This window comes from Typopeltis vanoorti, chromosome 4 (genome assembly GCF_054136105.1).
Source record: "Typopeltis vanoorti isolate ZY-2024b chromosome 4, IOZ_Tvanoo_1.0, whole genome shotgun sequence".
NCBI classification, from domain to species: Eukaryota; Metazoa; Arthropoda; class Arachnida; order Uropygi; family Thelyphonidae; genus Typopeltis; species Typopeltis vanoorti.
This window is the reverse complement of record NC_143552.1, coordinates 83493397-83506590: the sequence shown is the minus strand read 5'-3', so window position 1 is coordinate 83506590 and position 13194 is coordinate 83493397. Positions and strand designations below refer to the sequence as shown.

The 13194-nt window shown below is 34.7% G+C and overlaps 1 protein-coding gene across 3 annotated transcripts in view; it reads right to left on the bottom strand.

Annotated features, from left to right (window-relative positions):
- Positions 1–13194, bottom strand: part of fwd (phosphatidylinositol 4-kinase beta fwd) — a 211426-nt gene that overhangs the window by 17538 nt on the left and 180694 nt on the right. For all 3 annotated transcript variants that reach the window (XM_090391308.1, XM_090391306.1, XM_090391309.1), the window contains exon 13: positions 5841–5973. In XM_090391308.1, coding sequence (XP_090247434.1) covers positions 5841–5973 — 133 coding nt within the window. The remainder of the gene's footprint in view (positions 1–5840; positions 5974–13194) is intronic.

Here is a 13194-nt window from a genome sequence, read left to right as displayed (position 1 = left end):
ACTAACTTCCTATCTACAATTTTCCTCCAAATCAGTCTGTTACTTGTCAAGACTCCAACATTATCAGATCTTATATTTCTATCGTCTAAGGCACTTTGTACCGTATCAATCCACCTATACGTTGGTCTTCCTCTGGGTTGTTTTCCTGCCAACCTGGCAGAGAACACTTGTTTTGCTAATCTTTCCTCTCCCATTCTATTTAAGTGACCATACCACATGAGATTAGCTCTGCTAATGCATTCCTGGATGCTGACAATGTCAAGTTCTTTCCTAATATATTGGTTTTTAATATGATATTGCTATTGATGCCATCTGTTCATGCCTCTAATCTTTCTCAGAACTCTCATATCTGCGGTCTCTAGTCTTTGGTCAAGTGTTTTACTTCTGACCCAGCTCTCAGATCCATAAGTTAAAACTGGTTTGAACACTGTCTTGTATACAGCTAATTTAGTGTTCTGACTAATTTCTCTCTTGTTCCATATGAATTTATTCAATTGACTTCCCACCATACCAGCTTTGCTGATTCTGTTGTCTATTTCTATATTTAATTTACCATCTTCAGTAAAAATTGTGCCTAAGTAGCTGAAATGTTTTACTTGTTCCACAGGTTCTCCATTCACAACACAGTTGACATTTTCAATGATTCTACCTATTTTCATTGTCTTTGTCTTTTTATTGCTGACCTTCATACCATATCTATTACAACAGTTATTCAATTTAGTCAGAGAATCTTGCAGACTTGTAGCGGATTTATTTAGAAGTATAACATCATCCGCATAAAGAGCTGACATCTCCAATTTTGATATCAGGTTTAATACCACTTTCCTTCATAATGTGATCCATATAGATAATGAATAACAGAGGGGATAATGTACATCCATGTCTCACACCAGATTTAACATTAAACCATCTTCCTGTATACTTCCTTCAATTCTAACTGCTGACTTACAACTCAAATAAAGACTAAGTATTGCTTGATATAATGCCCCATTGACACCATATAACTGTAGCATATTGAATAGCTTCTCTCTTGGCACCTTGTCATATGCCTTTTCCAAATCGACAAAACTTAAATACAGATCTTTGTTATATTCCCATGCTTTCTCGACTATTTGTCGTAAAGTGAAGATCTGATCCTGACAGCCTCTATTTGGCCTGAATCCAGCTTGTTCTTCCACAATTCTTCTCAACCGTTTCTCAAGTATACTTGCATAGATCTTGCCAGGAACACTCAGTAGGGAAATACCTCTGTAATTCTCACATTCAGTTTTCTTTCCCTTTTTATATATGGGTACTATGAGAGCTCTACTCCAATCATCGGGAATTCGTCCCTCTGTCCACACCTTCTGAAATATGCAGTGCAGCCACTGTAAGACTTTTATACCACCATACTTCAGCATTTCTGGTCGAATATCATCTACTCCTGCTGCCTTTCCACATTTCAAGCCTTTGATGGCTTTTTCTACTTCAAGTATGGATATGTATTCCTGACTGCATGCCTGGTCAGTGTTTTTTTTTATCACTGTGCTGTCATCACTGCTTGTTTCATTTAGTAGTTTTTCAAAGTAATTACTCCATACTTCAAGGATGTCTTTTTCTCCTGTTTTCATGTCACCTTTATCATCTCTAACTCCTTTTTCAGCACTCTTTCCTCCATTCCTAAGCTTCTTCAACAACCTCCAGAATATTTTGCCACCTTGATATTTATTTTCTATATTCTTGCCAAAGTCCTCCCATGACTTTTGTTTAGCTAGTTTTACACACTGTTTAGCTTTCTTACATTTGTCTCTGTATTCTGTAGGAGTAAAAGCTGACTTATTTGCCAGGAACTTTTGATATGCTTTCTTCTTTTCCTTCACTGCCTTTTTAACTTCCTGTGTCCACCAGGGAGTTTTGATTTTTTTATCCTTGCACACAACCTCACCACATGCCTCTCTGGCAGAATCAATCAATGTTTTGATGGCAGAATCAATCAATCAATCAATGCTTGAAATGGACGATTTTTAGAAATTTATTCATTCAGAATCTAACATAAGAATTTGGCTAACTCAGATAATACCTGGTTGACAGCACACAGCTCTGAATTTATGTTGTAAACGAATTTGTATAATAACATGTAAATCGTACTAGAAAAATCTTGTACTTGAAGGTTAAACTGAAGGATTATAGGATTAGTGAAATTTTAATAAGGAAATTGTAGTATAATCATGTCCCATTAAGCTGTCTTAAACTTAATAAGTCACCAAAGAAGTTAAGAGTACGAGTGCAAAGATAGAGTTACATACGCTCGTATCGGTTGTAATGCCGCCAGCTATAACGTACGAGGAAGATGACGTAAGCGGGATTCCCGAGAATACAGCACCTAAACAGCAGCTAGGACTTAAGGATCACCTTAAGGGCACGAAAAATGAAGGGTCATATGGGAAAGAAAGGACGAAATATAAGCGGAATGCGCACGATAATGCGGGCGGGCTTTTTTTTTTTTTTGTTGTTCCTGACTTCACTTCGAGGATTCCTGAATATCGAACGGAGTAGGTACGAGCGAGAGAGATGTCCCACTTGAGTAGGAGCAGAGAATGCGCTGTATCGAGGCAGTGAGAAGTTCGAGTCCGGGAAGAATGTAAAACGGACGGCGCAGTCGTAAGCTCATTGTGGAAGCTACCAAGGAAGGAGGATCCGAAATACACGCTGCTGTTAACAGACCTTCGGAAGAACAGGATTGGGTAATGTAAAGACCTTTGTTGTATGTTTAAATGAGACAGAATTTAATGTTAGATCATATTAAGTGGACATTTCATAGTGGACTATAATAAGGATTTGAATTTTGAGATAGAGTAATTCTGCTAAACAAAGGAATGTCAGGAGTGAAATTTTAGCTGCATGTGACTGAGATTATATGTGAATTTGATATTTTGTAGATGATTTATATCAGAATAGTAACGGGTTGAGAAATGATTTTAATGTAGCAAGAATTAAGAGTTTGATTTAAAATAACATAGTTAGCTTGTTTTAATGTTGCATAGAGTATGAGTAATTGCCAAGTTGATCTATGAGTGTTTTCTTAAATTAGTATTGAGTAACTAACTTAATAAGAGATTTTGTAAAGCTTAATATCCCATTTCAATTATAGTTGTAAAGTGAATTTGTTCCAATAAACATGTTTTATTGTATATGCCTGATTCGTGAATTCAAATGACCACTTGCAAAAATTTAGAACCATAGCAGGAGGGAATTTAATGAGAGTGTTTGAGTAATAGATTTCTTGGTCATGACTGCAATTGGAACCAGTATCTATTTAATGCATATTAGAATGAATGCCAGTTAACCTAGGAATATTTCCCTAAATTTTGAATAAGCTCATATTATAGCACTCTGGCTGGTGCAGCAATAAAAAATAAATTTGCTAGTGTCCGAAAAGGAAGCGTTCCTAGGTAGAGTTGAGTAGGGCATTATTAAAGAAGTAAGTTAGTATATTAAATAACAAATAGCGAAGAAAGAAAACGAAAATATAACAGTTCATTTGCATATACAACTTTTTTTACCCAACACAGCCAACGTTCAATGCCCCCCCCCCCCCACTTACGATTTTCTCTTTGTTTCTTAATTTAGTGAAACAAACATATTTAAATTTTTATAATTTGGAAATGGCATATGATAAGGTGCCAGAAGGAAAGCTTTTTAAAAATCATGAGCAAGACATTGTGCACAATAGTATCAAACCAATAGTATGAGTTGGAAGCAGTAAGAAGTGACAGAAGTCTGAAAGATGGTTTGAAGTAAAATCAGTGTTTAGACAAGAGTGCATACTATCTCACTACCACTTATGAAGCATATTATGAAGGAAAATAGAAATAAAGCTGATATAAAAATCTGAAATATTAATCTCAGCTCTTTATGCAGATAATGTTATGTTCCTAAATACATCCAGTATAATTCATCATTCTTTAACTGAATATATACCATAATCTATTTTGAAAATCAGCAATAAAAAGAAAAACTATGAAACCAAAAAAAATCATAAACATCAACTGCACATTTTTCATTTACATCTTAATGGAGACTACAGAACAAGTAAAATATTTCAATTATTTAGAAACAGCTTTTAGTGAAAGCAACAAATTAAATACGGAAAAAGATGACAAAATAACCTACTGCTGAAGAAATTTATATGACAATAAGAAGAATTAGACAAAGCACTAAACTAGCAGTATATGAGACGGTATTCAAACCAATTTTAACTTATGGATTTGAGAGTTAGGTTAGAAATCAAACAGTTAATCAAAGAAGAGACCACAGTAACAAGAGTTATACAAAAAATTAGGAGAGAACAATTATATCAATAAATGAATCATTAAAAATGAAGATATAAGGAACTCAACAAATTTCAGCACTTTAGAATGTGCAAGCACTAATCTAAGGTGGCATGGTCACTTAAAATCTGTCTACAGATAAAGGATAGCAAAATGCAAGTGTCTGATGACAGAAAAGATTCAGAGGATGACTAAGATCCAGGTAGATCGATGTTGTCAGTTATGATTTGGAAGAATGAAATGACAGATGATCATACTGTGTGACCTAACAAAATAATTGCAAAGAAAACTGATTAATAATAATAATGCATATTTAATCATGTAGTACACTATCATAGCATCCTACACACACCCCATGAGGATTAAGGTCAGGAAACCTGGTTAGCCAGTCCCTACTAGTCTTTTCTTGAAGATGTATCATGAATTTGATAATATATTTCAACAATCCATAGATAACATGATATGGGATACAAGTCAAGACCAAGTCAAAAATACTGTATATTAAATTCTTTTTATTCTCTTAAAAAATAAAACCTAATCATGCAATATAACAGGCAACATAAAAACAATGTTAGAGCAGTAGTTTAAATCTGAGTGGACAATACTTTGGGCATGCCAATGGGACATTTTTAATGTTCTAAACAGCTGATTGTATTTCAAAGAAATTTACCTTAAAGTTACACTGACCAACATCCGTTTACTCAATCTCCAAAACATTATCAAATTCTATAAACAGTCTACATTTTCATGAAATCACAACACATTGCTCTATTAGCTAGGTATTTCAATATTCCTTATGAACCCTCACAGCTTCATAGTGGTTGGTGCCTACAAAGTCCTCACTGTGTGTATATATATCTCCAAAAGATGACTTCCTACTTAACCCATTTCCATATCATGTGTATCCTTTCAGCTTGGATATGAGGTTGGGCTTATGTAAAGCCATCTGGTAGGTTATACACTAAAAACCATAAATTCATGAAGTAGAAAGGCTAAAGAAAAGAGTAAGGAGATTTTTCTCAAGCAATCTAGTAACAAAAGCAACTCAGAAAATGTAGAACAAATCTTTATAGACCACAAAATGAGATAATATAAAAAGATTGGGTTGTTACTTATCTCAAGTCACTTCTTTATCTTTGATTTGCTAAGAACTATAAATCTTTTATTCTTTATGATTAAATATTTAATAACGTTTGCTAGAAAATGGAGAAATCATGGGGGTATCGATTCTTCCCCCACCATTCATTAAGGATACAGGTCTATCCATCAAATCAGTTCAAAATGTCTGCAATGTGCACTTATTTTGAGATTTCATCATTGTTCTAAATTGCTTTATTAGAATAAAGAATATTAGAATTTAAAAGAATAGTAGTGAGTAATATAACCTTCTTCCATTAAGGAAATTCTGTCTACATTGTCGATGCAACATACACATGTATTATATATCAGAATAGGAAGTAAAACTTGGTCATTCATGAAATATAGTTATTTTTAAATGATTTTTAAACATGCAAACCATACAGTACTTACATCAACAAATTCCTGAGTCAGTTTAAAAGGAGAATTTTCAAATCCTAAGTTTTTTGGTGATGAAGACAGAATAAAGCCAAAGTCTATATGGATAATATGACCTTCTCCATCAAGTAATATATTTCCATTGTGTCTGGAGAGAGAGAAAATAATATTATTTATTTATACACAAAACTGTTAAATGAATTAAAATTTTTGGAAATGGAACTGCATTTTTCCATTTAAAGCAAAATGGAACTTAATCTAAAAATCTGTAATAGTTCTACAGTAATTTATCTATCTAATTTACGTTATCCCAACAGTCAAATTAAGTTAAGTGTTCAACAAACAAAAGGAAACGCAAGGTGGGACCTAATAAATTATTTCTAGTGGTTTAGTATGATCACATGCAACATGATCTGGTTCCAGTTTAGACATTCTAAAGTTGGATCCCAGGGTTGCAATGTTCACAAAGTTCTCTGTCCAAACGCTCTTTTATTTTTATTATTATTTATTTTTAGAGGGTACTGGATAATCAATTCTTTTATCCATTCCCAAGGACCAAACATCAAGGGGGGGGGGGGAATCTTCAATATGCAGTGGAATGGTAAATTATTTCACTTTTGAAACTTCACTTCTCCATATGTCAAATAAATGATATACTTGAAGATATTTGCAAATTTTGTACTTAAAAATTTTCCAAAAAATTCCCCAATAGAAATTTATTTAACTTCGGATATCAATGAAACTGATAAGGAAAGCAAAATAACAAACATATAACATGTTTTCAATTATTTAAAGCTAAAGACTGTTTAGAGGTGCATACTGTTCAGGCTAAGGCTAAAATTATACTAAATTTTGTTCTGAAGAGAACTACCTATAATTATAACTAATTATTAACTAGGTGGAAATTTTAAGCAGAGATGTGGAGCATATAATGAATTTCATTCATATCCACCACATTATTATTACTATTATTTTATTAGGTGACTTATTTATTAAGCAGTCTTAATAAAAAGAATTGAAAGAAATAAAGTCAAAAGAACGTACCCCCACCCCACTGTAATTTAATAGTTTCCTTTAATACCCAGTTCACAAAATTTAATTTTGTGCTGTAATTAAATCCGCTTCACATTGCTGTAAAAAAAAATAAATAAATAAAGTTATGTAATTAATTTTGTAAAATGTTATTGTTAAAATAGATTGCAACTTTAGTTTATCATCATCAAATTCCTGCCATGTACCCTCAAGGGGTATACAGGATATGATAGTACTACATGAAAAATTTACACCATTACCAACTTTCTATCTACAATTTTCCTCCAAATCAGTCTGTTACTTGTCAAGACTCCGACATTATCAGATCTTATATTTCTATTGTCTAAGGCACTCTGTACCGTATCAATCCACCTATACGTTGGTCTTCCTCTGGGTTGTTTTCCTGCCAACCTGGCAGAGAACACTTGTTTTGCTAATCTTTCCTCGCCCATTCTGTTAAAGCAACCATACCACCTGAGATTAGCTCTGCTAACGCCTTCCGGGATGCTGACAATGTCAAGTTCTTTCCTAATATCCTCGTTTTTAATATGATATTGCCATGAGCAATCTGTTCACGCGTCTAATCTTACTCAGGACTCTCATATCTGCGGTCTCTAGTCTTTGGTCAGGTGTTTTAATTCTGACCCAGATCTCAGATCCATAAGTTAAAACCGGTTTCAACAATGTCTTGTATACAGCTAATTTAGTGTTCCGACTAATTTCTCTCTTACTCCATATGAATTTATTCAACTGACTTCCTACCATACCAGCTTTGTTGATTCTATTGTCTATTTCTATATTTAATTTTCCATCTTCACTAAAAATCGTGCCTAAGTAGCTGAAATGTTTTACTTGTTCCACAGGGTCTCCATTCACAACATAGTTGACATTTTCAATGATTCTACCTATTTTCATTGTCTTTGTCTTTTTATTGCTGACCTTCATACCATATCTATTACAACAGTTATTCAATTTAGTCAGGGAATCTTGCAGACTTGTAGCAGATTTATTTAGAAGTATAACATCATCTGCATAAAGCAAAGAGCTGACATTAACATCTCCAATTTTGATATCATGTTTAATACCACTTTCCTTCATAATGTGATCCATATAGATAATGAATAACAGAGGGGATAATGTACATCCTTGTCTCACACCAGATTTAACATTAAGCCATCTTCCTGTACTTCCTTCAATTCTAACTGCTGACTTACAACTCAAATAAAGACAAAGTATTGCTTGATATAATGACCCATTGACACCATATAACTGAAGCGTATTGAATAGCTTCTCTCTTGGAACCTTGTCATATGCCATTTCCAAATCGACAAAACTTAAATACAGATCGTTATTATATTCCCATAATTTCTCCACTATTGTCATAAAGTGAAGATCTGATCCTGATAGCCTCTATTTGACCTGAATCCAGCTTGTTCTTCACCAAGCTTTTCTTCCACAATTCTTCTCAACCGTTTCTCAAGTATACTTGCATATATCTTACCAGGAACACTCAGTAGGGATATACCTCTGTAAATCTCACATTCAGTTTTATTTTCCTTTTTATATGGATACTATGAGAGCTCTACTTCAATCATTGGGAATTCGTCTCTCTGTCAGCATTCTGAACTATGCAATGCAGCCACTGTAAGACTTTTATACCACCATACTTCAGCATTTCTGGTCAAATATCATCTACTCCTGCTGCCTTTCCACATTTCAAGCCTTTGATGGCTTTTTCTACTTCAAGTATGGATATGTATTCCTGAGTGCATGCCTAGTCAGTATTTTTTACAACTGTGCTGTCATCACTGCTTGTTTCATTTAGCAGTTTTTCAAAGTAATTACTCCATACATCAAGGATATATTTTCTCCCGTTTTCATTTCACCTTTATCATCTCTAACTCTTTTTACAGCACTCTTTCCTCCATTCCTAAGCTTCTTCAACAACCTCCAGAATATTTTGCCACCTTCTTGATATTTATTTTCTATGTTCTTGCCAAAGTCCTCCCATGACTTTTGTTTAGCTAGTTTTACACAATGTTTAGCTTTCTTACATTTGTCTCTGTATTCTCTCAGAGCACAAGCTGATGTATTTGCCAGGAACTTTTGATATGCTTTCTTCTTCTCCTTCACCGCCTCTTTAACTTCCTGTGTCCACCATGGAGTTCTAATTTTTCTATCCTTGCAGACAACTTCACCACATACCTCTCTAGCTGAATCAATTAGGGTTTTCTTCAAGGCTTGCCACTGAATCTCCAAAGTTTTTTTCCTGTTCTCAAACTCTTTCATTTTTTTGTCAATAATCTTTGTGTCTTTTAGTCTACAGTTCACATCTGAAAGCTGCTCAACTTTTATTCGCTTTAAAACTTTCTTACATTATTCTTTTCGATATGAAATTCAATTTTATCCTGCTCAAGACTAAATAGTGATCACTTCCAATTTCAAATCCTCTGTACACTCTGGTGTCCTGCACCAGGGAGAAAACAGCAATATCAACAATAACATAGTCAATGAGACTTTTCTTATTCCTTGCCTCTTCTCTCCATGTGAATTTGTGCACATTTTTATGTTGGAACATGGTGTTAGTAATAAGCAGTCTATGTCCAGAGCAGAAATCCAACAGGTATTTGCCATTATTATTAGCTTTGCTCTTTTCTCCAAATTTTCCCAAAATATTTTTCTATGTCTCACAATCATTTCCTACTCTGCTATTTAGATCCCCAACAAGGACCAACTTTTCCTTTTTCATTGTGTTAGCTGCTTTTTCTAAAGCCTCAAAAAATTCCTCCACTTCTACCTTAGTAGAACCTTCTGTGGGACAATAGGCACAAATAAGTCTCATTGTCTAGTTCTCTATTCTCATATTTGCCCACATTACTCTACTCGAGACTACCTGCCATTCAAGAAGATTAGCTTCATATTTTGTGTTGAATACTATGGCTACTCCTACTTTTCCTTAATTGTCATTGCCTGAATATAATATTTTGTATTTATTGCTCAGAAAGATCTCACCAGTTTTTGTCTTTTTTGTTTCAGTCACCTCTATTATGTCGATCTGGTACTTATCTAATTCCTCAGCTATCTCCATTTCTTTGCCATTCAGGCTTCTTATGTTGATAGTACCGATCTTTAACTCTGGTGATGTTGAGTTGGGGGTGTGTTTTCAGATTTGTTCCAGTAGCTGACGTCTCGCTGTTTGCCCTGGTTCCCTGGCAAAAACAATGGGGACTTAGTTTAACTGGGCGACTCCCCCAGCCGCCATGAAATTTTGTATTTTGGTTTAACCAATAAGAATACAATTCGGTCGACTAAATCCCAAATTGCCAGCCCATTCTCGTTCATTGAGTATCCAGGTAGATACCGAACAGGGTGCACCACGAGAAGGTGAGGATTAGACATTATGTTAGACGCCCTGGTCGGTTCTTTGCATTCCTTTAAAGGGTATGTGGAGGTCTCCTCTCAGTTATACAGCTTTGATCCTTAAGAACCCCCCCCCCCCTTTAGTTTGTTATTTATGTAATGACAGCAAACGACATACATATACTGGCAACTGAATTAGAAACTTTTATTTAATGCTATGTTGGAATACTATTAATACTAATAAATAATAATATACTATTTATTGATATAATTTCACGCACGTGACAACAGTTTTTAATTGGTAAACCACCGATAGCTGTACTTTATAATCCAGTTCCTTTCATTGCTTTTTCTACACATTAATGATGTACAGTTATTTTCAGTATGAAATACCTGTTCTTTCATTTTATTATAGTTAATTACTGTGGTTATCGTGTAATTTATTATTTGGATTGCATCTATGCCTACAACATTCTAGGTATTCATCAGATAGTCCTTTAACTAGCTCCGATTTGATGGAAGAGTACTTTGCTCCAGGATCTGTTTATCTAACCATGTCCCATACATGTCAATGAACCACTCTGAACAATTCTTGCACAATAGACAGTAGCATTGTTGTCAAATGTTATATCCAGGCTGGGGGGGGGGGGATTCTTTTTCTTTTATATTTTTGTCTTTCTTTCATTCTCTTAGTTCTTTCCCTCTATGTATATTTTCCCTTTCCTTTTTGTACACTCAATTTCTGTCTTTTGGTTTTCAGCGTCTATCAACTCTCCATCATGCAGTCTTAGTACATACCTTTGACCTACTTAATATATAGTGATATTATATTTCTTGTGGGAATAGCAGGAGGTGGTATTCTTATGGATGAATCAGCCCTTCTATTCTTCTGATAATTGATTCCTATTTCGACACAGAGAAAATTTATTTGAACCGCGTCACCCTGCATCTAGATAATCGAAAGCGTATTATCCAGGAATCAATGATCAGGGAACACAACATCACTATTACTTTAAAGACTTACTATATGTTTATTTCTATCCTTATATACATTACAGTTGTGGTCTTATACTAATAAATTGGGTTCCCGCTTAAATCCGAAATTTTATGAGTGGTAAATATGATCTTAAGTCAGGCAAGCACATACTTCAAATTAACACAAAACATTTATTATACTAAAAACATAGAAATTACACACAGTTTAAGATCTTAACTCGCATTTAAATATCAAGGTTAAACACTTTCTTCTAGAATAACACAACTCAAACTTCATTAGCTTATCTGGATACTTAGCAGAAAGTCTGAGGATTACACTTAGCTCACATCAAAAGAACATACAATTTTATCAACTGAGATCAAACATAAACTCATATAGATACCAGATATTATTCAACTCGATCATACAAATTAATCTCAGCTCCTTCCCTATAAAATTTCTGAAGTCCTTTTCTCTAAATAAATCTTATCAAACTTCCTACACGTTCTCAAGGAATTTACATTATCCCAATACTCACATTTCTGTGAGCTTACATTAACTAAACACACATTCTCAAGGAACTAATTAAGATATCACAATCTGTTCTCGATGAACAAAGAAGATACTAAGCCACGTTTCCTTGAAACAAATATTAAACTCTCGCATTTGTTCGACATGAACGCTTATTAAGACTACACGTCCCTTCTTTATGAATCCAAAATGTGAAGACAAAGAAATTCTTACCGGGACTGACGTCATACTTTCCTTCTCAGCTCGATATCTGGAATGGTGGTTCCTCTTTCCTGTTCCATAGCCCTTATATTGGGAGACCGTACTGCATGCCACAAGTGGAGGTTGAGTCTTCGTCCGTAACATACAGCATGGCCCTGAGGTTCCTTTTCTGTCTTGGCTATCACAGGAGTGCATACTTTCTGACTACATGACATCATTTCATAGGTTTACACCTTAGAGGTCTCCGCGAGTTTCGGCATCTACATACTGGAACACAAGAACACGAGCTGGCACAAGAGCAAAGGCTCAGAGCTATGAGACAAGCAATAAGAGAGAAGAGAGCGTTTTCAGCTCTGCTATTCCGTTTTGTATCTCGTGCTTTCTTCTGCCATTGGTTCTTCTCTTTTTGTGAACAGCGCATGTCTCTCTAACAACTAGTGCCAACTTCCTTGGCACATTGCGTGACGAGCAGCGCCAAATAGGACTCTAGCGGATGATACATCTTTTGCGTGCGTTACTCATGCTCGGAATCTCATTTCTTGCCCTAGGCAGGCACTCTAAATAAGGGGATTAAGTTCCAAGGTCCATTCATAGTTTACAGCACATATAAATTACTAAGAATTAACCCTTTTTGTGAACAGTACTGCTTGCAATTCAAAGTTGTTACTTATATCTTACAATTTATTTTACAATTAAGTGGAGTACAATATTAGACAAAATTTTACTACTTAGTTCTGATTAACAAGAATTTGCTTTAGAAATGGCAGATCATGTTAAATTCTGAATGAGATACTATAATTGTACAATTCTTCTCATTCAGAATTTAACAAAGGCTTCTTCTTCCACTTAAAAAAAGTTTTTGAAAAAAAAAAATGTTTTTTATGCTTAGATCTTCCAATTAAGATTTAAAAAAAAGAGGGGTTTTATCTGTCCCTTTTTTGCAAGTGCTGCAAATTTTGTTGACGTTTTCTGTGCCCTTTATAGCAGTGATGTTTTGAAGTTGCTCAGGCGAGCATTTCCTCCACTTATCCCTACTTCTTTGTTCACTTCCTCATTAAGTATTTCAATACAATTTACCTCTACAGATCTCTGACAATCGTCCTCTACCTTTGTCTCCGAGTTGCATGTATCCTTGTGTAATTTCACACTAGAGACACTGCAGTTATCTAATTTACAACTAACTCCGGGATCCGAGGTGTTCTGAGAATCAATTTGAATATTTCTAATACCTTTCTCTTTTTTGCCCGATGGTTCTGTGTCCTTTGTGTC